This window comes from Marmota monax, unplaced genomic scaffold, assembly GCF_021218885.2.
Source record: "Marmota monax isolate L192 unplaced genomic scaffold, Marmota_monax_Labrador192_F-V1.1 WCK01_AAM20220418_F8-fsc00125, whole genome shotgun sequence".
NCBI classification, from domain to species: Eukaryota; Metazoa; Chordata; class Mammalia; order Rodentia; family Sciuridae; genus Marmota; species Marmota monax.
Window position 1 is genome coordinate 10,191,931 of NW_026695235.1, and position 24,129 is coordinate 10,216,059.

A 24,129-nucleotide genomic window follows, 5' to 3' on the forward strand; every position below is an offset into this window, starting at 1 on the left:
GGCTTCAGGGAACTGTGGACCCATTATGCCCAGGACAGCACAGCCCAGGGCAAGCAGTCAGGTCTGTGCCTCCTAAGGGACAGTCAGTAGGTTAAGGGGACATGCAGGCTCCGGGGAGGATGCACCCATGTGTCCTGTCTTGAGAGCATTCTCTCCAACCCGGGTCTGTGTACGCAGCGTGCCTGCAGAGGTGGGAGCCGGGACCACCCACTTCTAAGCAACAAGTGAGTTACATTTTCAAATACTATGTTCGAAGTATCTTAGGTGACACCTAAGTAACAAACATCATTATTCAAACTAAAAACTAACAACAACAACCTATAGTAATGTCCATATTAACAGTTGGACACTTCCTTTAAGTGTCTGGAAGTAAATGAAACTATATTAACTATATTATTTGAAAATTAAAGTAGCATAACATACTCTTTAAGTATGCTCAACCTGTTTTATCTACCTTTGTAGATGTCTATTGCATACATTAAAAAGTCCACAAGAAAATGCACCAAAGAGTAAAAATGAAATCTAAGATTTTTTGTTCCCTTTTATCTCTCTACTTTTATTTTCAACTTTTTTTCTGCAGAATAAGAAAGTCCCATAGTTTTCCCTTGTTCAAAAAGCAGAATTGATAGGAAGGCAAGTTGGTGGAGGTCGCCCAGAGCCTTGGTAGGACGTGTTCAGAACACCACGAAGCGCAGTCCCTGGGTCTGTTGACGGCTCGGCTTGGTTTCCTTCCAGAGCCGGGCCCGGAGCCCAGGTCCTCACGCGCTACCTGCTTGCTGTGCCCCTGAGCCGCAGCCCAGCTCTCGCTTGCTGCTTTTGCAGGGGCAGGTCTGTTTCTCTGGCCCCGCGTGCTGACATACGGTAGATTCCTGCAACACCGAGGATCCAGTACTCGCCCATTCGTTCAACAAACATTGCAGAGTGTGCGGCGAGGGGCTGGGGACAGTGAACACCAGACAGACAGATCCCTGCTCTCACAAGGACTTTTGAGAAGAACTGGGGGCTAGTGCAGAGGGATAGGCGTTAATAAAATACAACAAAGTGAGACACGGTGGGGCTGGGCTGTGTGGGGCAGGAGGGCCAGAGATGAGCCAGGGGCAGGGGAAGAGAGCCAGACCTAAGGAGGTGAGGGAGCCCTCGGGGTCAGCGTGAGCACCTACAACACCACCTCTCCTGGGAGGGAGGACGTGGTCACCAAGAAGCTCAGGCCACGTGCAATGTCTTGCGCTGGCACAGGGACATCACCGCGATCCTCTGCAGTCCCATCTCCAGCGGGTCACGGTACCTCTTCAGTCAACTCTGATCCGTCGACTTGTTTTTAGATACAAAGCTCTGAAGGGCGCATTCATGGTGCGCAGTGTGGTGCTCTCCTCCCTGTCAACACCGTGGGGTGGTGAATCAGGCCATTAACACGTGCTTCCATTCACATCCTGGTTTCAGTGTGACTGTTAGAACCTGCTCCTTCAGCAATTTCCAAGTAGACGATGGACGCACAGTGGATCTCTTGAATTAATGGGAACAGATGTCCTGCCGAATGAGAACTTGTGTCCTCTGGCCAACGTCTCCCCAGCCCCCTCCCCTCTCCATGTCCTGTCCAGCCTCTGGTAACCTCCCTTCTAGTTCTTGCTTGGGTTTGGCCTCTTGGATTCCACACATGAGTTACTCAGCTTTTAGTCACTGAGACCAGAGGCCCCATGAGAACAACTCGGAGGAGGAGAAGTTTATTATGGACTTAGGGTTCCGGAGGCTCAGTCTGCGGCGGGTCAACTCCCTTGCTCTGGCCCCAGGTGAGGCAGACACAGCACAGGAAAGCTGCTCGCTCCTGGGAAGCAGAGGGAGGGAGCGAGAGAGTCGGGAGCCAGGACAAGATAGAACCCCAGGGGCATGCTTCCAGGGACCGTCATCCTCGGGCACACCCAGCCAGTTTACAGTGGGAGCCCAGGGATCCGCTGTTAACCCACTGGCAAGGTGACGGCCTTCATGATCTAATCCTTTCACCTCAGAACATTCCCTGCATTGCCACATGATGTTTCCAGGGACATTCGACATCCAAACCATAACAGCATATGAGTGACATTGTGTGGTATTTGCCTTTCTGTGCCTGGCTTGTTTCACTTAGCATAATGTCCCCATGTTCATCCATGTCACCAAAAATTACAGAATCCTCTTCTTTTTGAAGGCCGAATAGTATTTCACTGTGCACAAATACCTCATCCATTCATCCACTGCTCGGCATGTAGGTTGATTTTGCATCTTGAATCATGCTGAAATGAACACAGGAGTGCAGATGGCTCTCCCACATAACTGATTTTATTTCCTTTGGAAATACCCAGAGGGGGGATTTTGGATCATATGGAAGTTATTTTAATTTTTTGAGGGTCTTCCATATTGTTTTCCATAATGGCTATACTACTTTATATCTCCACCAACAGTGTGCTGGGCTCCCTGGTCTCCACACCCTGCCACCACATGTTATCATTAGGCTCTTTTGTAACAGCTCATGTAATAGTGGTTTTAGGTGGCATTTCCCTGATTATTTGTGGTAGCAAGCATCTTTTTCATAGGCCTCTTGGCCATTTGTATATCTTCTTTGGAATAATGTCCATTCAGTCATTTGCCCAGTTGAAGTCAGGCTGGAAACCATACTTTCTATTGAATTGCTTGAGTTCCTTATATGTTTGGACATTAGCCCTTATCACATGCACGGTTTGGAAATCTCTCTTCCATTCTGTAGCTCGCCCTTCCCTCTGTTGATGATCGCTGTGACTGTGCAGAAGCTTTTTAGTTTGTCACTCCCGTCTGTCTGTGGTTTGGTCATATCCAACCTGTTTTCTTAAGGACTTGGCACCTATGCCCATTGGAGGTGTTGGTCTGTCGTTCTGCCTCCTCCTGGTCCCTGGCCTGGCTGGGATCAGGGGACTCTGACCCTGTTAAGTGAGTTCAGAAGTGTCTCTTCCTTTGCAGTGTCTGTGGGCTCAGAAGGATTGGTGTGTGTTCTTCCTCAGCTGTTTGGTAGGATTCGGCAGCGAAGCCGTCTCACTGGGTTTCTGTTGGACGGGGTCTGACTTTGATTGATGTCCTTATTGTCATTGGCCTGTTTGGATGGCCTGTTTCTGGTGGTTCAGACTTGGCGGGCTGTAGGTAGGAATTCACAGGTTCTGGGTTGCAGTCTGTAGGTGGAACTGCTCCTAATACCCCCTGTGACCTCGTGTCCGTTGGAACGTCTCCTCTTTCATTTCCAGTTTTAGTTGGTCTTCTCTCTTCTGTTCTTAATCTAAGGGTTTGTCAAGTTGGTCTTCCTTTAAAAAGAACCAGACAGACGGCTCTTTGTTTCATTGACCTTTCTATTGTTGTCTTAGTCTCTATTTCATTATTTCTCCTCTCCTCTTTGTCATTTCCTTCCTGCCCTTAACTCCGGGGTTAGTTTGCTCTTCTTGTTCTTGATGGCATAAGATTAGCTTGTGTACTGAGATCTTCCTGCTTTTTTTGGTGTAGGCATCTATTTCTAGAAACTTCTCTCTTGGACCGACTTTTGCTACATGCATGTTGTCTTCCCCTTCCTGTGGTCACAGATGTGTGTGAGTTTCCCTTTGACCCGTGGTTGTTCAGGAGCATGTTGGACGTGCCTGTGGAGTCTCTGCACTGCACTTGTGGTCATTTCTCATTTCTTACCACCGTGGTGACTTGCTCAGTCTTGTCTCTGCTTCGCTATGTTCTGGTTGGACAATGTTCCGTGCGTGCTCTGCTGGTGTTGGGTGGAGCACTCCGTCTGTCTCTCAGGTCCACTTGGCCTACGGTGTAGCTTGAGTCTGCGATGGTCTGTGGGTTTGTGTCCACAGGATCCGTGTGCTGAAGCCGCATCGCTGGTGTGGTGTGTTGAGAGGTGAGTGACCCGCTGGGAGCCGCTCCGCGTAATGGAGCAGTGCTCTTGGAACCTGAGGGGAAGGGGAGGGTGTTGGCCCTCTTCACCAGCTGAGCCCACCAGACCCCTAATGTGCAGGTGCCTTGGCCTCAGGCTGCCCAGAGTTCAGAGCTGAGAAGTGAACGTGTGTGGTTTATCAATATCCAGTTTAAAGTGATTTTCATGGCAGCCTTAAGGACTAGGATAATGTCCAGTGTTTCCTTGTTAACTTCCTGTCTGGATGACCTGTCCACTGTTGAAAGCGGCGTCTGGAAGTCCCTGTTACTGTTTATTCTCAGTCCTCTCTCCCTCCGGTCCCTTGCTTCCTCTTTAGGTGTCCAGGGTGGGAGGAGGATGTACTTACAATCATGGCAGCTTCTCAGTGAATTGGCTTTTTTATCATTATCTGGTGACCTCTCTGCCCTTTTGTTTTTCTGGGAATAGGACCCAGGGCCTTGGCCACAGTGGTCAAGTGCTCCGGCCCTGAGCCCCGGCCCTGAGCCCACCCCTTTTGCACTGGACTCACCCACTTCACCCAGGGCGGCCACCCACCCTCCTGGCTTCATCGCATGGAGCACTTTCTCCACCTGCTCACTTCCCGTCAGGGTGTGCCCAGGGTGAAGTGGCCTCGTCAGCAGCTGGGTCTTCTTAAAAGATACATTCGGTCATTCTATGTCTTTTAATTGGGAAAACCAACCCATTTTTGTCTGAGACGATCGGGGCGGTGAGGAACCGCTGTCCTGTTGCCTGCTGTTGGTCATCTCCTCGGTCCCGGCCTCCCGGCTCCGTGTTCTGTCGTCTGTGTGGCACCCTGGAGTCCCACTCATGCCATCTGTTGTACCTCACCACCTGGTGACTGGACATTCCTGTGCAATGAGTCAGGAAAGCACAGGCTCACAGGGAAGGCCAGGTCCAGTGAGAGGCTGACCTGGGGGTGACAGGTGCTTCCTGGACTCTCTCTGGGCACCTTGGTTGCACGAGAGCCCCACAGCCCGTGTGTTCCACTGAGTGAGCAGGGCGGGTGCAGCAGCTGCTCAGTGAGCCAGGGCTGAGGCTCCAGGGGGAACCAGGGCCTTCGCCTCCTCCCATCCCAGACTCAGGCTGGCCTCTGAGCCCTCCCGAATGGCTGGCCCCTGTGAAATGAGGGAGTTGGAGTGGACATCTCCAGGGCCTGGCCACTCTGCTGTCATAGCACCCCGGCAGAAAAGCTCAGTCCCTCACACTCCAGGGAGAGGAGGTGGACCATTTGTGTTCAGGGGTGTGTGTGTGTGTGTTTTGTGTGTGTGTGTGTGCATTGTGGTGGCTGTGTGGTATGTGTGAGCATGTATGTTTGCATATGTACAGTGCGTGTGTGTGTCGTATGTGTGTGTGTGGTATATTGTGTGGTGTTTGTGTGCTGGTTCTGCTTGGTATGTTGTGTGGTTGTGTGGTATGACGTTTGGTAGTACGTGGTGTGTGTGTGCACAGAGTGTGCTGTATGTGGTGTGCACAGTGTTGGATGTGGCATGCCGTGTGGCGTTTGTGTGATGGGCGTGTGCGGATCCCCGTGCGTGTCTGTCTTTGTTCACCAGCACTCTTAGACTCCTGTGTATTAGCTTTGCAACCAAAATACCTGTCAAGAACCACTTAGAGGAGAAAAAGGTCATTTTGGCTCCCAGTTTCAGAGGTTTCAGTTCATAAATGGCTGAATTCATTGCTCTGGGCCAAAGGTAAAGCAGTAAGTCCCGGGGGAAGAGCCCATCGGAGGAGAGCTGCCCTTCCCAGCAGCCAGGACGCAGAGAGAGAGCAAGGGCTGCAGAAAGAGCCACCCTTCCCGGGCAGCCCCAGGGGCCACCTCCAACCACGCTGCCCTGCCTGGGTCACCTAGGTCACAGTCGGGTCATTCCACCTCTGAACGTCCCTGCACTAACAGGAGCTTCTAGGGGGCGCCTCATCTCCAAGCCACAGCATCTGAGGTCTTTTTCTTACTGTGAGGCAAGCGTGCGGGGCACAGCAGGCCAGCTGTGGTGAGCAGCCGTGGACGGTGGTTCTGACACTTCTGAAATCGCACCTGCTTAAAACCTCTCCATGTGAAGTGTCACTCAAGACAAAAAGCAGGTCATGTCAACCGTGCACCTTCAGGGGGACTGCAGTGATCCCAATGAGGCGGGAAGCCCCCCCCTCGGGTCCTCCCCTCCCTGGGATTGTGGGTGGAGTGCTGGAGTGGAGCTGCTGCCCTTTGGACAGGTAGCAGGTGCATCTGTTAGCTAACAGTGATGCCATGATGGTCTTTGTATTACAGCCCCTGCCCCCAGAAGGCAGAAATGTGACCACTGGACCGCGTGCCCCACCAACAGCTATGCCTACCGGTTGCTCAGCGGCGGGGGTCGCGACAAGTACGCCAAGATCTGCTTTGAGGATGAGCTGTAAGTAGCGGTGTTCAGGAAGAAAGCACAGCGTCTGCCCACCAGTCCCTTCTGAGGCTGCCCAAGTGGCAGGGCTGGCGAGAGGAGACTCTCATGCCCCTGGCCCCCGCCTAAGGCCCCGTGCACCTGGGAGGGAAGGATCACGCCTTGCTGGCTGCGTTTGCTAGGGAGGGACGCTGATCATCGCTAGCGGTGGGCGGGCGTCCTGTGCTGAGCTGCTTCGGTTTTGTAGTTTATATTTCATCCTTTACTTTGAGCACGTGGCCAAGTCCAAAGCCATGGGAACGTGGAGTTCGGCAGACAGAGCTTGTGGGTTGTTCTTTATGGTCCCCACCCTCTGTGCACCTCCCAGGGGACAGGCCGTTGAATACCCCTCCTCTCCAGGTGGGAGAATCTGTGCAGTTGGCGCTTCTCCAGGGCTTGGCGCACTGCCCCAGGGAAGCCATCGGGCCTGTACTTTTCCTGGTGGGATCTTAACTCCAACTTCCCTTTGTCTGGTCATCAGGGCTGCTCAGTTACCTGCTCTTTATTTTTGAGCACTTCTTTGCCCTGGAGCACAGCGTGCTCTTCTGAAGTCTTTCTCGGTTCAGACCTGAAACCAGCCATGTCTCAAAAGAGACTTTCCCTTAATGGGTGTGGGATCTGGAAGCCAGGAGGCTCGCTGTGGGGAGCTGTGCCCCAGCAGCTCTCCAGTGAGCAGCTCCTCTGTCGGTGCTTTCCGGGGGCCGCTGCGATGGAACCACTTCTGAGCATGGTTAGTGGACAGAGGCGAGAAATGCATTTCCCGGGAAAGGAGAATTTGCACTGGTATTTCCAGCTAACATTTAACAGCAGGATATTTTCCTCCATTAGGAGCTTTGATTTCACATTTTAACTCCTTCCTTTCACTGAGAACCTCATTCCTAGTGCGGTTTAACACCTGCTTTCAAAATGTGTGTCAGGAGAACTCAATGCAGCTATTGAGTGAAGTGAGACTTTTTTGTCAGTTCTTTTTTTCTTTAAAAATATTACACTGCAGTGTGCAGTATTATGACTGAAGTCATGTGAAAGAGTTGTTTTTCCCATAGTTGTGTTATATACTTGATATGATTAGGTTCATTTCAATTCATTTTTAGTTCTAAGATTTTTTTTTTCTATTTTTTCTTTGGATTTAATTTTTGATTGTGTAATATATTTACATGGTTCAGAAATTAACATTATGTATCCAAAAACATACATTCAGAAAAATCTTCCCTATACCTTCCAATTTTTCTCCTGTTCTCATCTCAATTTTTTTTATTAAATTCTGATTTATCCCTCTAATGTTTGCTTTTTTTGGCAAAATAAGCTTTCTCTATATATATGTAGATGTACCAATATATGAGTTTTATAAGCATGCCTATGTGAGTTCATGTATATGCATGTATGAATAGGTGCGTATATGTGCATATATAGTATATCTCCTGACCCTTCACTTTCTCTTTTTCTTTTGCTATTCATTCATATATGTGTGTATATATACAGATATATGTGTGTGCATATATATATATATATGCACACACATATACACACAGACACGTCCTTTCTTACATAAAAGGTGGTAAACTCCACGCACAGTTTTGCACTTTGCTTTCCTTACTTCACAGTATAATAGAGATCACTCCCTGTCGGTACAAAGAGATTTCCCTAATTTATTTTATTGGTGCATAGTATTCCACAGGGATGGTTCATAGTTTATTCAACCAGTTTTGCACTGACAGGCAGTTCTAATGTGTCAGATCTTTGGGTATTACTAATAATGCTACCATGAATAACCTGTGGTATGTGATTTTGTAACTGATCCTTATAAAGTGGACACTTGTGTAACCGCCATCCAGGTCAAGCAGTAGACTGTCGCTAGCACTCCACAGGCCCTCTGTGTACCCTTGCCAAGTGCAGCCCCTGTGTTAAGGCCCTCTGCTCTCTTCTGTGGTGATCATATCCTTGCCTTTCTTGGTGGTTTCCCTGCCTAAGCATACATTGCAAACACTGTTGTTTAATCTTGTGTATTTGGATTTTATATGAGTGGAATCATAAATTATATGCTCTTTTGTGTCTGGTCTTTTTAGCCCAAAATGACATTTGTGAGATTTGTCCTTGATGTTGGGCATAGCTATTTTTGTGGATCTGAATTGCTGTGTAATATTGCCTTGCTATTTTCCATTCTATGGTTGAATGGCATTTGGGTCATTCCCAATTATTTTTGACTAGTGTTGTCTATGTCTCTTGGTGCCCATGTGTATACATTTCTGTTGACTTTGGAGTTCAGGGTGAAGGAGGGTCTCACAACCACTTATTCTCTAGAAGGACTCTTAGGAACCAAACAAGGTTGTACTTATGGGTAAGATTTGTCACAGGAAAAGACACAGAGCCAATTCTGCTTGTGGGTTGCTAATGGTGAATTCTTGCATTTCATTTTTCTTTGAAATATCTTTCATCTTTATTCCTGAAAGATATCTTGGCCGGATGTGTTGGTCATTGTTTTCTTTCGAAACGTTTGAGGTGTTATTCCATTTTCTTCCAGCTTCATTATTTCTTTGGAGAAATCACCCAACAATCTAATTGCTGCAAATGTGAAAGTAATTTCCTTTCCTCTTTGTGATTCTGATTGTCTTTAGGATTTTTTTTACTTGTTTTTGGTTTTCAGCATTTGTACCCTGATGTGTGTGCTGTAGTGTATCTTATTTGGACTTTTCTGAGCTCCTTAAACATGTATGTATCCAAGTTCTTCATTGTATCTGACAACTTTTCTGCTAGTACATCTTCTTTCCCCTTCACTTTCTCTTTTTCTTTTGATATTCTTAACGAAGCACATTTTAGACCTTAATACTGTATTCTCTAAACCGCACTGGTTTTTATTCTGTATTTTTATCTCTGCCTTCCATTGTGGACAGAACTGTTCTCCATTTCAGTGGGATTCTCTTCTACTGTGTCTAATCTGCTGTTAAACCCATTCATTGACCATTGATATTAGCTTATTATATTTAGTTTTAGAACTTCATTGTTTTCAAATCAGCATGTCAATTTTTTAAATTTCCAGTTCTGAACTTTTCAGTTTTGTTGATCATTTTCTTGAATATATTAAGTCTAGTTATTTTGAAGTCTATGTTGGATAACTCAACTATTTTAACCCCTTGTGAATCTGTCCCTATTATGTACTGTTTCCTGCCGGTTCCATTGGTACTTGTTATATTGGATTTTTTTGCTCATGGGCCGGATTATGCTTGACAGTGTGCCAGACAGTACATTGGATATTATTTTTTAAATAGAGGCAAGAGATATGTATTAGTCAGTAATAAAATATCCGAGGCTTGATAATTTAAAAAGAAAAGAAGCTTATTTGGCTCACAGTTCTTAGGTTCAAGGGCGTGGCACCAGGTTCTTCTGCTTAGCTGTGGTGAGCCTCATTGCAGGTGGCTTCACAATGGTGGGAATTCATACAGAAAAGATTTCATGAAGAGACAGGAAGCCTGGGAGATTCAGGGGTTAGACCCGCTCTTTCATAACAACCTACTCTCTGGAGATCTAATTCACTCTGTGAGAATAGCATTGACCTCTTCTTCTAAGGGCATGTCCCCAGTGACCAGTTACCTTGCATGAGCCCCACTACTTAAAGGTCCTAGCTCCCAACATCACCTCACTGAGACCACACATGAATTCTCGGGGGACTACACTCAAACTACATCCAAACTAAAGCAGGATAAAATTTTCTGTTGTTTCTGAGGATTTTTCTTTGCTGCTCTGAGGGACCTGGAACCAACAGCAGAACAAGAGACAGCCTGAATAAATTCCAACAACTGAGACTTTCTGGGTGACTGTGCTAAGGTCCATGCAAATGCTGACTTAATACCTGGCTTCTCCTCTGGCTCGGGACTCCGCCCTTTGTAAGAGCAAACTGATGTAAGATGTGGGGACTCTAACCTGGCCCTCTCTTCGGCCTCCCGTGGTTGTCAGAGTGCTGTTCACCCCCTTTGGCACCTTTTCTGGAAAATGCTCCTGGGGTTAAAGAGCCCTCAAGTGCTGGGCTCAGCACCACAAATCCAGTCTCCTCTGAGGTCTTGCCTAGGAAGTCGTTTGCTCCCTTATTAAGGCTCTGTTGACTCCTTTAAAACCTGTCCTGTCTTCCTGCTTTTCTCCAGGGACGGTAGGTGCAGCTCACCCAAGTGTCCACTGTTGGAAACTTCAGGTTCTTACCGAACGTTCCCTAAAAGTGTCCAAAAGCTCTAGGGCCAGGAGGCTCCGGGGGAAGCTCAGGTCAGCGCTGCAGAGCAGAGTGATGAAGTGTGTGTTCACCTGGGAAAAAAGGAGAACTCCAAGTTCTCTTTGTGATATTGCCATATCATCGATTCTAAAACTTGGCAGAGGGTAAACACGCACACACACACACACACACAGAAAAAAAAATCCCTGTGATCTCAGAAATGATTACCATCTCCAGAAAGTCACTCGGTCTTCCTGACGTCAGGATCCAGTCACCATGAAACTGACATCTCATCTTCTGCAGTTTAGAAGTAAACTCTAAGTGGTACGACAAAGTGTTTATTCAAGGAACTAGCTAAGCCTTGTGGTTGGGAGAAGCAGTCGCCTGGAGTCAAGCCACGCCTCCGTCAGTGCTTTCCGGGGTAGAGATGGGGAAGAGTTGGGAAAACCTGGTTTGGGCCCATCTCCCGTTGACTGAGCTCTAACTACCTCACATCTATAAAATGCAAAAATGGATGTTCCTGAGCTGGTTGAAGATTTGGTAAAAAAGCATTTGTGAAGAGCCTGAGCTAAACAAATATGGGTTTTTCCCTCCCTATCCTTTGCCTAAATTATAAGACTGAATGCAGCTTCCAGTTGCTGGGGGGCAGAGTGCTGAGTCTACAGAACCCGGGTCAGACGTGGGTGCAGCAAGTGTGGGGTGACTCTCCAGGGAGCTGCACCCCAGCGGCTCTCCAGGGTGGTGACCTCTTCAAGGAAATGGTGGGAAGCCATGGTGGGTGGGCCGTGCTGCCCAGAGAGGGTCTTGTGAGCAGGGTCAGGGTGCTCCTTTCTGGGCAGGAAAGGAATCTCGACTGACGCTCAGTTACGTTTCAGGCTCATCGGAGAAAAGACGGGGAGTGTGGCAAGAGGGATCAACATTGCCATCGTGGACTGTAAGTTCTAAATGATTTCCTTAAAATGTCTCTAAGAACTCTGAGGTTGGGTTTTTCACCCAGACCTTGAGCTTTGGAGAGCTTTGCACATGATCTAGTTTAGGTCTGTCTTAGTGCATTTTAAAATGATGTACTTAGTTATTCTTACGAGCCCCACATTTCAGATTGTGTTTCAATAACAACAAAACTCACTGAAGACCAAACACAAAAGGAGTTTACAAAGCACAAAGGGGAATGGTGGGAACCCAGAGGAGCACCAGCTGGGGCCCCGGGTCGCATCTCAGTCCCTCTGCTGGCCAGCTCCCACTGCCTTATGATAAACGGCCACTGAAGTCCATGGAAGGCAGATCTGGGCCTTGCTCGGAGGTCCTGCTGCCACTGGGAACCCTGGCACTAAGAACTGCAGCAGGGTCAGAAGGAGTTCCCTGCAGAATCCCCGGGGCAGCAGACAGCATGGGCCAGGGACAGCAGAGCTGCAGGGAGAGACAGTTCTCCCTGTTGAATGACCCCAGGGAAGGCTGACGCACGTGGCGGAAGGGGCTGAGGGGTCTCGTTGTCCCTGGGGGAGATGCAGTGGGGAGCAGAACGGTAAGGTCAGCTCTAACTGGGTGCAGGCTGCAAGCGGCTCTAGAGCAGTGGCCAGGCTCTGTCCCGCTGTCCCTGTGCTTGGTGACATCCTTTAGGCCATCCCATCAGCTGTTTCCTGCAGACACACAGACAAGAAACGGCCTGTTAGGAGGGACCAGGGCCACCAACACACCCTGTATTATTTATTTTTTAAGCACAATTTCTTTTATTTGCAGATATAACTGGGAAGCCGATAGCCACACAGTATTTTGATATGTATGAAGGTGGTAAGAAAACATTTCCTGTTAAGACGAAGTTTAAACATGGACTAGACCCTAAAGAGACTGGGCATCTATTCAGAAAGGAGGAGGGCCGCTCTGGTCTGCATCTCTCTCTGCGGGCCCCTCGGGCAGGCGTGGCTGCCCTGCTCTGGGATGGCACCTGAGTCCGGCTTGAGGCTAGTGAGTGCAGAGGCCCCTGGCCGGTGCTGCAGGAGCCGTGCTGTTGGAGGTTGGCTGCTGGACCTCTCGGGGCTGCCTGCATCGGCTCTTGGTCTGGGAGAGCTCCTTTCCCACTCTGTACCCAGAACGCCACCCAGTGTCTGTCCTGTCACTCACCTCAGATGGTCCCCCAGTGAGCCCCGATGGCACTGATCCCATGGTTGAGGCCATCACTAGGAAGCAGGGATCAGAGTGGACATAGAGGCCGAGGGCAGAGGGAGGCCCTGGCCAGGGCAAGAGCCTCCATTGGCAGAGAAGACCCTCAAACTCCCCTGCATTGACCCCACAGATAACTCTGGACCAATGATGAAGTTCATTCAGAGCGCTCCTTTGAGATCCCTGCTGTTCATGGTGACCCACGATGACGGAAGTACCAGGTGAGTGTGTTGCAGTCAGCATGGCCCCAGCAGCCAGCGGGGCAGAGCGCCAGGGGCCTCCCTCCCGGTCTCCAGGGGAGACAGAAGTCCAAGCAGGGAGGCGCTTGTTTCAGGGACAGGAATGGCTTGCAGATGGCATGACAAAGCAGGCTGTCTCTAAAAAAACTCTAACATGGAACTGGAGCACCTGCCTGCTGGCCGGGGCCTCAGTCCCTCACAGCAAGCAGCTCGGCAGGGAGGTATGAGCTTTCCAGCCAGAGAAGCCGACCCAGAGAGGGACTTCCAGGAAGATGGCTTCCCCACACGGGGAGCAGCAGAGGGTACAGGAACACACACACACACACACACCACACACACACACATGACACACACACACACACCACACACACACACACATGACACACACACACCACACACACACCACACACACACACATACACCACACACACACACACACCAAACACACAAACACACACACACACCCCACACAGACACCACACATACACACACACACTAAACACACACACACCACACACACCACACACACACACCACACACACACACACCACACACACACACCACACACCACACACACTACACACACACACACCAAACACACAAACACACACACACCACACACACACACCACACACACCACACACACACACACACCACACACACCACACACACACACCAAACACACAAACACACACACCACACACACTACACACACACACCACACACACACACACACCACACACACACCACACACATACACCACACACACACACACCAAACACACAAACACACACACACCCCCCACACACACACACCACACACACACACCACACACACAGCACACACATACACCACACACACACCAAACACACAAACACACACACACACCACACACACCACACACACACACACCACACACACACACCACACACACAGCACACACATACCACACACACCACACATACTACACACACACACACCACACACACACACACCACACACACTACACACACACACACACCAAACACACACACACACACCACACACACTACACACACACACACACCACACACACACCACACACACCCCCCCCACACACACACTCATGGAGGAGTTGGTTTAGCTCAGTACTTCTGAGTGTGATCTGCCAAGTCAACATGCGCCTGTCTTTAGGGAGAATTCGTGAACCTGGAAAGCATTTTACAAATGTGTCTGACCTCAGATTCATTTCTCAGGGAGCGTCTGACACACCAAAGTTCCTTAGATGATGCTTGGAAAATGCATCAAAATGACTCCCTTAGAAAATCTAAACATCTTGTTCTCTTGTTCCCCCTCCTTCCTTCACTTATTCTGCACCACACCATTTCGCACTGATGGTGTTGTGTTTTGTTTTGTATTTCTTTCCTTTTCTAATGCTGGATTTTCTGACTATGGAAAAGCACCACTTTGGACCTTGGTATCGTCCTCCAGCTTTGCTGTCCACTTATTTTGTAGTCAGTAAGCAAAGTAGCAACCTGGACTGGAAAGGATGTGGGCCAAGTTTGAGGATGTGGCTGAACCCCCAGACACACGCAAGGTCCTTTCAGAACCAAGAAGTAAGACCTCAGAACAGGTCTCAGGGCTCTGGATGCCATCATCTGTTGTGCACCCAACCAGCAGGTCCTACGAGCCGCCTCCCTGCAGCCGAGGGGGGCGCCGGCTTCACCTCGCTCAGGACCACAGCATGACTGGCGGCAGCAGCCTCCTCCCCTCGGGTGTCCTCGGGAGGCTTTCTCACGCTGTCCCCTTTGCCTCCAGACTGAAGGCGGGCGCCAAGGATGCCATCGAAGCACTCGGAAGCAAAGAAATCAGGAACATGAAATTCAGGTCAAGCTGGGTATTTCTCGCAGCCAAAGGCTTTGAACTCCCTTCAGGAATTCAGAGAGAAAAGGTGAGTGCTTTCCAGCGTAAGGGCTGGGATCTGAAAGGCTGCCAGTGGCTGTGGGTAAGCCTGGCCCGGTCCCCTGGGGTTGGTTCTCGGCTGAAGTCTGGAACTCTCAAGTCTCTTTAATAGAAGATTCTGAGAGGGCCCTGGGATCAGCCTCCCACCCCTGCCGCCAGCGGGCAGTTCAGGCTCCTCCCACGGAGGTCAGCCTTGCCCCTGCTGGGGACAGTGATGGTGCTCCCCTCCTGGGGGACAGAGGGGCTTCAGGGGCCAGGCCAGGCGGTCCCACATTCACCAGCCCTTGATCAATACAGCTGTCCCCTCCTGTCCTACCTTGTCACGTGACAGATCTTGCCTTTCCATATGACCCTGTTTATCAGGGAAAAGGGAAGAGCAGAACCAGGTTCTGACTCACTAAGTCTCCTGTGGAAATCCCAGCCGAGGGTGGCTCAGGGCCATTGTTGGAGTCACCTTCAGGACCATAGCACCAGCCCCATACAATGAGTCCTTCCAGCTGTTCCGCAGGTCAGCTTCCGGGGTGCGGTTGTTCTGGTGCTCAGAGCTGTTAGTGGCCCTGGGCCGACTCGACTGCTGGAGAGCATAAGGAAGTTTGAAGATGCTTCTGTTCACCCTCTTGGTCTTGTAAGAGGGGAGGAAGCCGAGCCCCACCAACTGAGGACTAGTGAGGGTAGACGATTTCTGTAACTGAGCTGGGGCCTAGACTCGAGGACACGCCCTGCAAGGGACCTACCTCCAGCTGAGCCTTGCAGAGAGCTTCCCCAGGCCCCCCCCCCCAGCACCCGCCCAGGCTCCTCCTCTGGGTCTCTGTCCCCGCCTGCATGCCCAGGACACCCAGGCTCCCTGCAGCGGGCATGCAGGACTTGGTATCCGGGTTTTTTTGTCCTTTCTTGCCTGGATTATAACATGTTAAAGGCAGGAACCACAATTTTCTTTAAATTTTGTCATCCCCAAAGTCTCAACAATAAAAAAAAAATTATCACTAGATTAGTTTTAAGAAGATATATAGGAGATGGATAGATAGATGGACAGATGTAGCTCTAAGTGAGATTTACCCTGGGGTTACAAAGTTAGTTTAACAACCCCCAAATCCGTCAGTGTACCAAACCACATTAATAGAAGAAAAACCCGACTACCTCAACAGACACTGAAGAGCACCCAACACCCCTTAGTGATAAAAGCACTGAACACACTAAGAATAGAAGGGGACTTTCTTGTATGTCACAGTACATCTATAAAACCCCACAGCTAACATCATGCTTAGGGTGAAAACCAGACAATTTCCCTTCAAGATCAAGCAAAAAAAGAACATCATCATTGCGACCTTTTTCTCCATTGTAGTGAGGAATCTAGTGAGGACAGATGGAGAAGGCTTGTGCAGTGGTCAGTGCCTGCCCTGTGTGTGCGAGGCCCTGGGTCCCATCCCAGCACTGCCAAAAACAGTAAAAAGTAAAAAGTCATCCACATTGAAAAAAAATCTGACTCTCTCTATCCACAAATGACGCCATTTTATGCATAAAAACAACCTTAAGGAATCCACTAAAAACTATTTAAACTGAGGGAAAAGCTTAGCAAGTTTTTAGACTATGAGATCAATGAAAAATTAACTATATTTCTATTTTTTGCAATGAACAATCAGAAAATGAAGTTCAGAAAATAATTCTATTCAGAGTAGCATTAAATAATAAGACAAAGGAAAAATTTAATGTAGGGGAATAAGACTTGCATACTACAACTAATAAATCACTATTGATGAAAATTAAGAAAAAGAGAAGATAGTCCATGTTCATGGATCAGAAATTTTAATACTGTTTCGAAGTTAGAACTCCCAAAATTGACCTACAGATTTAATGCACTCTCTACTTCAACTGACTTTTCAAAATAGAAATTGAGAAATTTATCCTAAAAATTATATGAAAATTCAAGGAACTCAGATAGCCAAAGTGGTCTTGAGAAAGAAGAATGGAGGTACAGCACTCCCAGGTCCCAGTTCTGAAACACAGGACATGCTACCGTCATCCATATGGTGTGGTGTCGGCATAAAGCCAGGCACATGGTCAGTGGAGTAGAATTCAGACTCCATAAAATGGGAGTCCTCATGGCTTGACCAGCTGACTTTCAACAAGGACACCAAGGCCATAACTGGTATAGATAAAACCAGCTATCCATGTGTACAGAAATGTGCTTGGGTCCCCACCTCATGTCACATGCAGAATCTAACTCAGAATGTCAGGGCTAGAACTTCAACTCAGGAAAAAAAAAAAAACAAAAAAAACAAAACATAGGCGTGAATCTTTGTGACCTTGGTAGGCAGCAGTCTCATGGCAATGACATCACTAACAACAAAGGTCAATGCTTTTCATCCAAACAGAACTTTCCTGCTTCAAGGACACCATAAAGAAAGCAAGAATCAGAGAATTCTCACGGAATTGGAGAAAATATTTGCAAATAATAGAATGTGTTCAGAATATATATATAAAGAACTCTTGCAGCTCAATATTAAAAAGACCGCAAACTTATAAAGTGTACAAATGATCTAAAATGCTTCCTTTTCAAAGAAGGTTACAAAAGTTCATGAATAGCCGTTCAGCAGCGTTAGTGATCAGGGAAATGGGATAAAATCACAATGACATGCCACCTCTCATACCAGGATGGCCACAGCCCTATTATTCCCAGTTTAAAATAAGCTGGTCTGACTCATTGAAGAGAAATTGAGAATCCTCAGGCCTGTCAAATGGTGCAGCCTGGGCTGAGCTGGGGCTCAGTGGTAGAGGGCTTTCCTGGCGTGTGTGAGGCACTGGGTTTGATTCTCAGCACCACGTATAAATAAATAAAATAGAGGTCCACTGACAACTAAAAATTAAAAAAAAAATGGTGCAGCCCTTTGGGGAGCATTCTGGCAGGTCCTGAAAAGTTACACAAGCAGCTCCCACAGGACCCAGCAATCTCACCCGAAGTATGCACCAAAGGCGTGAAAACATGCCCTCCTACAAAATCTGCTCTGATGTGAGCACAATCATTTGAGCAAGGAACTCTAAAGTGCCCTGAGAAACACACACAGTGCTGCTCCTGGCTGAAAACTAAGCGTCAGAGCTGTGCTCCCAGCACAGCTGATACCAGTCAGGTTTGCATTCACATTAAGTGCATTAAAATGGAGCAGAACTTACAATTCATTGTCTTCTCTCAAGCCACACCCCAGGTACTCCAGCTGAAGGTGGCTAGTGGTGACCGTTGAGTAGCATAGGCCACAGAACATTTCCATCTCTGCAAAGTGTCCTCGAGCTGCATTCAGGGTTATCAAGAGGCGTGTAAAGAGGAAATCCAAGAGCCAGCTTGTGCTGGAGCAAATCCCGCTCCAGGAATTGTTTCTGCTCATGTGACTTTGCTCAGTGACAAAGATTAAATATTTGCTGACTAGCTTAGTGAATAAATAAAACACTTGTTTATTTTCCTCTCACACAGATCAACCACTCCGATAATTCGAGGAACAGGTATGCTGGCTGGCCGGCAGAGATACAGATAGAAGGCTGCATACCAAAGGACCTGCGGTAGCGTGACATGTTCCCCGGGAATGGCTTTGTGCGGTGGAGGCAGCTGGGCTGGCCCGAGAATCTTATCTCTTTAAGTCTGACAGTCAATCCCTGAAGAATATTTTGCTAGTTGATAAAATCTTGGCACACGATGTTTTTACACTGGTGCTTGTGTCCTGAGGCTAGCGATGAACAGGAAGCCGAATGCGTGGGAATTCACGGGGGACCCCAGATGTAACATGGAGAGTGTGGGGAGCACCCTGCACATCTGGTCTGGAGCAGCAGCCCACTCTCCTAGTGCAGCCCATGTGGTCCCCCTAGTCCTGCGGAGAGTCTCTATCCTGCGGTCTCCGAGCATGCCCTGGCTCCCAAGTCATCTCCTGGGAGAATGAGCTATGGTCAGGAGGGTGCAGCCGACATCCTTGGTCACTTCAAGTGGCATTCTTGGGTCTGCCTGTGGGCTGTGGATTTTTTCATTTATTCACTCATTCACCTGGGTGCTGCCTGCCCCTGGCACTTGGGAGCCCAAGTCTTTGTAGAGGCCTCAGCAAATCAAGGATGGGATGGTGGCCCAGGCCCAGTTATGGGCCGAATGGGTCCCCCTAAATTCATTTGTTGATGTTCTGATGCCCAGTAAATACCTCAGAATGTGACCTTATTTGGAAATGGAATTTTTGTAGCTGTAGTCAAGATGAGGTCATCCTGGAGCCGGGTGGCCCCTCTTCCATATGACTGCTGCCCTTACAACAAAGGGCAGACCTGGACACAGATGGACACAGGAAGGAGGCCTTGGGATGATGAAGGCAGAGACCTGGAGAAGCCTCTTCAAGCCGGGAAACGCGAAAGGTTTCAGCAACACCAGGAGCTGCGAAGGTGTGGGACGGAAAGCAGCTCACCCCCCGCTCTGTGTGCTCTTCAACACAGCCAGAGAGCCGCCCTCCCTGGAGTCCCCAGGCCAAGAGCAGTCCTCTGGCTCTGCACCAGCCGTGGCCTCTGAGCATCCTGGGCCCTGGGCGGACTCTGTGGAGGCAGGGCCGTCACTAGTGCCCTGTCTCCAGGGATGTCCAGGAAGTCAGCGCCGTGTGATCGCTGGGAAGCTGCTGAGATCGCTGCGACTTGTGGAGAAGGTGAACAATGGAGACATTGGAGGGCTAAGTGGCTGCCAGGGCAGGGAGGGCTGGACGGGCAGCGTGTGGGGGATTCAGGGGCTGACACCACGTGCATTGGACTATAGGTGGCTCCAGGTCATCACCCAAAGCCTCAGAATGGACAGCACCAAGAGTGAACCCTAATGCTGAGGCAGACGCTGGGTGACAATGACGTGTCAGCCCAGGCCATCAACTGTCACAGAGTGCCCTCTGGGGTTGGTGGTGGGCCACTGTGTGTGAGTATTCAGGACAAATTCAGCAATCTGTACCTCCTGCTCCATGCTGTGTGAACCTAAAACTGCTCTTAGCAATAGTGTATTACAAAAAAGCGTCCACACAGGAGGACAGCCAGGTGGGCAGAAGCTGAGCCTCCTGGTCGCTTTGCACTTGAGCCTGAACCTATCACCAGCTCCCCAAGGGGGAAGGGTGGGCCCGCTGGGCTTTCCTCAGGAAGTGGGGGGTGGGCTGGGTCCCCTAGGTGCTGACCCTTCCACAGAGAGGACCAGCTCTCTAGAGCAAAAGGCCTGGGATTCCTGATTTCTCGGCATTTTGGCCTTTGCACCCCTGGGGCTGCTGGCCACAATCTGCAGCCACATGGAGCTTGCTCTGGATTGAGAAGAGGACCCTCCCTTCAGCTGCCCTTGTCTCTCTCAGCCCTGGAGGCAGGGGCACTGCCAGCCCTGTCCTGCCAACCCCGTAGATGGACACCATGTTTGAGGGCAGCATCCGATGCTCACCCAGGCACCCTCGCTGGGCCTGGGGCTCGCTGTGGGCCCTGCTGGTTACCCTCATGCTGTCCTGTGTCAGGGTCACAAGGACTCAGCCCGCTGCAGCAGGCGAGGCTCAGGGAGGCTGAGATCAGTGTGCCTGGTCTCACAGACGACAGGGAGGAGTGGACTCCACTCCCAAGGGCACAGAGCCCCTGGGCTCTGTGGGGCAGGGCAGCTTATGGTTACTCTGTTTCATTAGTCCAGGGAAATGTTTTGTGATCTCTGTTTCCACCATTGAGAAGGCGAATGCAGGATGAGAGGCCTGGGGGAGGGGATGCATCTGCCTTTGGAAGGCTCCAGATGTTTCCTAGTGGCTACAGACAGCTGCATGTGGCTCCAAGCAGTTCCAGTGGCTCCAGACAACTCTAGATAGCTCCAGACAGCTTTTAGATGGCTCCAGGTAGCGGTGGGCTGTCAACACACAGGGGCTGTGACCCTCCCAGGGAGACCAGCAGGCAAGGTATGAGCAAGCATTTGTTAAGCTGCATGCTTGACCCTGACCTGATGCTGAACCAAGAGCTCCTGCCCAGAGGCTATGACCATGTCCCTTCTCTGGGTTTCCAGCTCCTAACTAGGGGAAGGGTGACAGTGGTATGGTATGGACACTCAAGACTTTGAGATCACAAACCTGAGAGACTGTCCCAGACCTTGTCCCTGTCAGCCTATGCAGTCCAACCCAGCAACCACGCACAGCTATGCAAATTAATTTCAATTACATGGAATCCCAACCCACAGTAGCCACACTGCACTGCTCAGCACCTGTGTGGAGCAGACCAGAAAGGTCCAGCCCAACACACAGTCACTGCAGCCATTTCCATGGGACCTCCAGCTGGCAGTCACTGGGTCTCCTCCAGGTGCAGCCCCTCCCCTGCCTCCCCTGAGACTCCTTAGCGATGGCGACTCCGGCCCACCCTGACCTGAGGGATCAGACTTGCCAGGTTGAGACAGAGCTCCAGTTGAATTGTGAGAGCACGAGGACAATTCAGCTGTGTTTCTGTGGCCAGACACTTGGCTTCATGCCTCTCACGGGTCGCTGGTGATGGGACTGAGATGGTTCATCACAGCAAAGCAAAGCCTAGCAAGAAAAGGGATGGCTGGCCTGGTCCCTGACCTGTTCTGAACGTGCTCAGGTGGGAGGCGGGTCCTGCAGGGAGAGCCCTTGGCATCTGAAGTGCAGCAGATGTGCCATCCACATTGTCCCCTGAGCAGCATGGCATGTGCCTGGTAAACCTGGCTGGTGCCAGGAGGCGGGAACCATAAAGATAAGTGCCTAGTGCTTTGGCGGTGGTGGTGGCCACCAGCCAGCCCTGCATGCAACCGGCAGTTTCTAGAGGGAAACGGCTGCATCAGGGCACAGGGTGGCTCCACTCTTCTCTTGGCCACCTAGGCCACTGGATTTGGGGGATAGCTTTGCTTACTATCATGCAGAACCTGGGGCTGGGTGGGGAAGCATAGTGCTGAAAGCTGTCTCTGAGGCTTCGGATGCCGCTTCTGCAGTATTCTTGGCACAGTGACATGGCCTCGGTGATGGGCGGGACACTGGCTCCAACTCCTGTATGTAAATACTCCCACCACACCCGGTTCTCAGCCAGCAGGAGCCAGCTCCAGCATGCAGGCTGGGTGCTGAGTCCACTTTGTAACTGGCACTGAGCAGAAAGGAGACGTGGGTTCGTGCTACATGTTCTAAAAACGGTTCTTTCCCATTGCATTGGAATTCTGTCCACAGCCATCTGCCACAGAGGAGGGATGCAAGCCTCTCACTCCCTGCCCTCCATCCACACCCTCTCCTCCTCCCCAGCAGCACTCAGGGCTTCCTATCTTAGGATTTCTTTTTAAGGAAATTCTGTGCATATTCTCTGGATGCTCACCCTAGGAAAGAAGCCCCTCTCCAAGGACTAGTGTCTGTTAGATTCACAAGCACATCCCAGGGACCCAGTGCTCAATAAATATTTGTGAATGAGTAGAGGAATAATTACTAGTTCCATAAAAAATAATAAAGAGGCATGAGCCCTGGGAGACGAGGTTGTATTTGCTGTCTGCTGGTGTGGCAGATGTCACTGTGGATGATGCGGGGCTGGAGTGAATGGAGACAGCAAAGCAGCAAAAGATCCCAGTGTCCAGGTGTCCAGGACCCCATGGAGCTCTGGCATTGCTTGCAGCTCAGTTGTGATGGACCTGCCCATGTAGGGGATACAGATGGCCTTAGAGATGGCTGCTGCGCAGGGTGGGTCCTGTCCCTCATGCCCATTTCCACTTTTCTAAATTGTTGTGTTTACTTTCATCCTGTCAGATTAAACTTCCAGACTCAGCAGGGGAATGTCCTCTAATGAGAGGTGCTGGGGGACCATGTGTCCTGGAGAGTGCTGGATTCCCATTCCCACACCTGTCCACATGCCCCTGCCTCTCTGTCAAGAATTCTAGGAGAGGCAGACCAAAGGCAGCCTGGGAGGCGGACAGCTCCCCCTGCAGAGTGCCTGGAGTCCCCCCTACTCCTGCGCTCTGGCCACCCCCTTGGTGGTCAGGAGCTCTCTGTATCTCCGCCCTCCAGGGCCTTCCTGCCAGCGACGTGCACAGGGCTTTGGGATTGTAAAGCTGTGGCTCTAAGTATGCAAGGAAATCGCTTCGCCCTGTAGTTTCTGGACTTTTCCCAGCTTTTGGTGGGCCATACATACACGTGGCAAGTCTGAGCTTTCCCAAATCCCTTTGGCTGCCTGGAGACCCCTGGTGGAAGATGGAAGGAAGGGCAGGAGGTACAGGCTGAGCTGGAACTGACCAGGCTTGAGTAATTCAGACAGGGCTCCCTGGGAGTGGACAGCAGAGCAGGGCCACCGCCCAGCACCACAGGGGCTGCCTGGTGGGGGGAGGTGGCACTCACAAGCATATTTTCTTGCTTCACTTGGTCCCCTCAAAAGTCCTGTGTTGAAGCCCTAACCCCCAGCACCTCAGAAATGGCCTCATGGGAAACAGGATCCTGTGGTGTCTTTAAGGTGAGGCTGGGTTAGAGCAGACTGGCCCCCTAGCCAACACCACAGTGTCCTTCTTAAAAGAGATGTGGACACCCACAGCAAGGGGACACCACACAAGGACAGAGTTGCGCTGCCCAGAAGGTGCCTCAGAAGCTGGAGGGAGGCGTGGGGTAGGTCCTACCCACACCCACAGAGGCAGTGTGACCCTCACACCCTTGATTTTGAACTTCAGCCTCCAAGACTGTGAGAAGAGTTTTGTTCTGAACTAAGTATTTGGGGTACCTTGTTACACAATTGCAGGAGACCTGATAGACCTACATTTTGGCACATACTATACTAAGAGACCTAATCTGTTCCCCCAACTCACTTCTCTTTGGGAAGAGTTGGCATCCATGTCTCCCTGTGTGCAAAAATCTGAAGGCACAGTAATTTAACAAAGTGGTACAAGAGGTGACAGGGGTTTTTCTACTTGGAACATGGGTCTCAGAGCATGGCACCAAAGCACCACTCAGACCCTGTGAGGACACAGGACATGCTTGGGCCAGTCTACTGCAAGGCAATTTGTGATTTTCTATTCAGGAGATTGATAGAATCTTAATATGATTTCCTGATATTGTAGAGATAAAATAAGTCAATGGATGCGTTTTTGAGGGCCACTTTTCCTAACAAAGGGAAAGCAGAGGTCTTTTACAAGGAACCTTGTTTTCTCTTCATCCTTCCTGAAAGGCAGGCACCTGGGAGGTGGCTGCAGGGAGCAGAGTGGGTGGGGTGCAGGACACGGACAAGAAAGAAGGGCCCAAGGACACCTAAACAGCAGGGACCTCCTTTTGCCCCCCACTAGAGGGAAGGGCT

General features: G+C 50.0%; 1 protein-coding gene and 1 long non-coding RNA gene across 4 annotated transcripts in view; one reads left to right on the plus strand and one right to left on the minus strand.

The window, feature by feature from the left end:
- Nucleotides 1–22,272, plus strand: part of Fam3b (FAM3 metabolism regulating signaling molecule B) — a 45,596-nt gene extending 23,324 nt beyond the window's left edge. Inside the window, exons 3-9 of one of the 3 annotated variants that reach the window (XR_006850654.2) lie at nucleotides 6,183–6,306; nucleotides 11,401–11,459; nucleotides 12,263–12,313; nucleotides 12,816–12,903; nucleotides 14,719–14,851; nucleotides 18,326–19,520; nucleotides 19,628–22,272. Coding sequence is in view for 2 of the 3 variants with exons in the window: in XM_046439172.2 (XP_046295128.1) it covers nucleotides 6,183–6,306; nucleotides 11,401–11,459; nucleotides 12,263–12,313; nucleotides 12,816–12,903; nucleotides 14,719–14,851; nucleotides 18,326–18,415 (545 nt within the window). In the remaining variant the exon portion in view is untranslated. Of the gene's footprint in view, nucleotides 1–6,182; nucleotides 6,307–11,400; nucleotides 11,460–12,262; nucleotides 12,314–12,815; nucleotides 12,904–14,718; nucleotides 14,852–18,325 lie in introns of all 3 variants that reach the window. The other 2 variants (XM_046439172.2, XM_046439173.2) reach the window with 2 other exon arrangements.
- Nucleotides 11,654–18,150, minus strand: LOC124089186 (uncharacterized). Its single transcript, XR_006850655.2, has 2 exons — nucleotides 18,031–18,150; nucleotides 11,654–12,162 (listed from the first exon to the last, which is right to left on the minus strand). It is a non-coding gene; the product is annotated as an uncharacterized LOC124089186 (long non-coding RNA).
- Nucleotides 22,273–24,129: the final 1,857 nt, after the last annotated feature.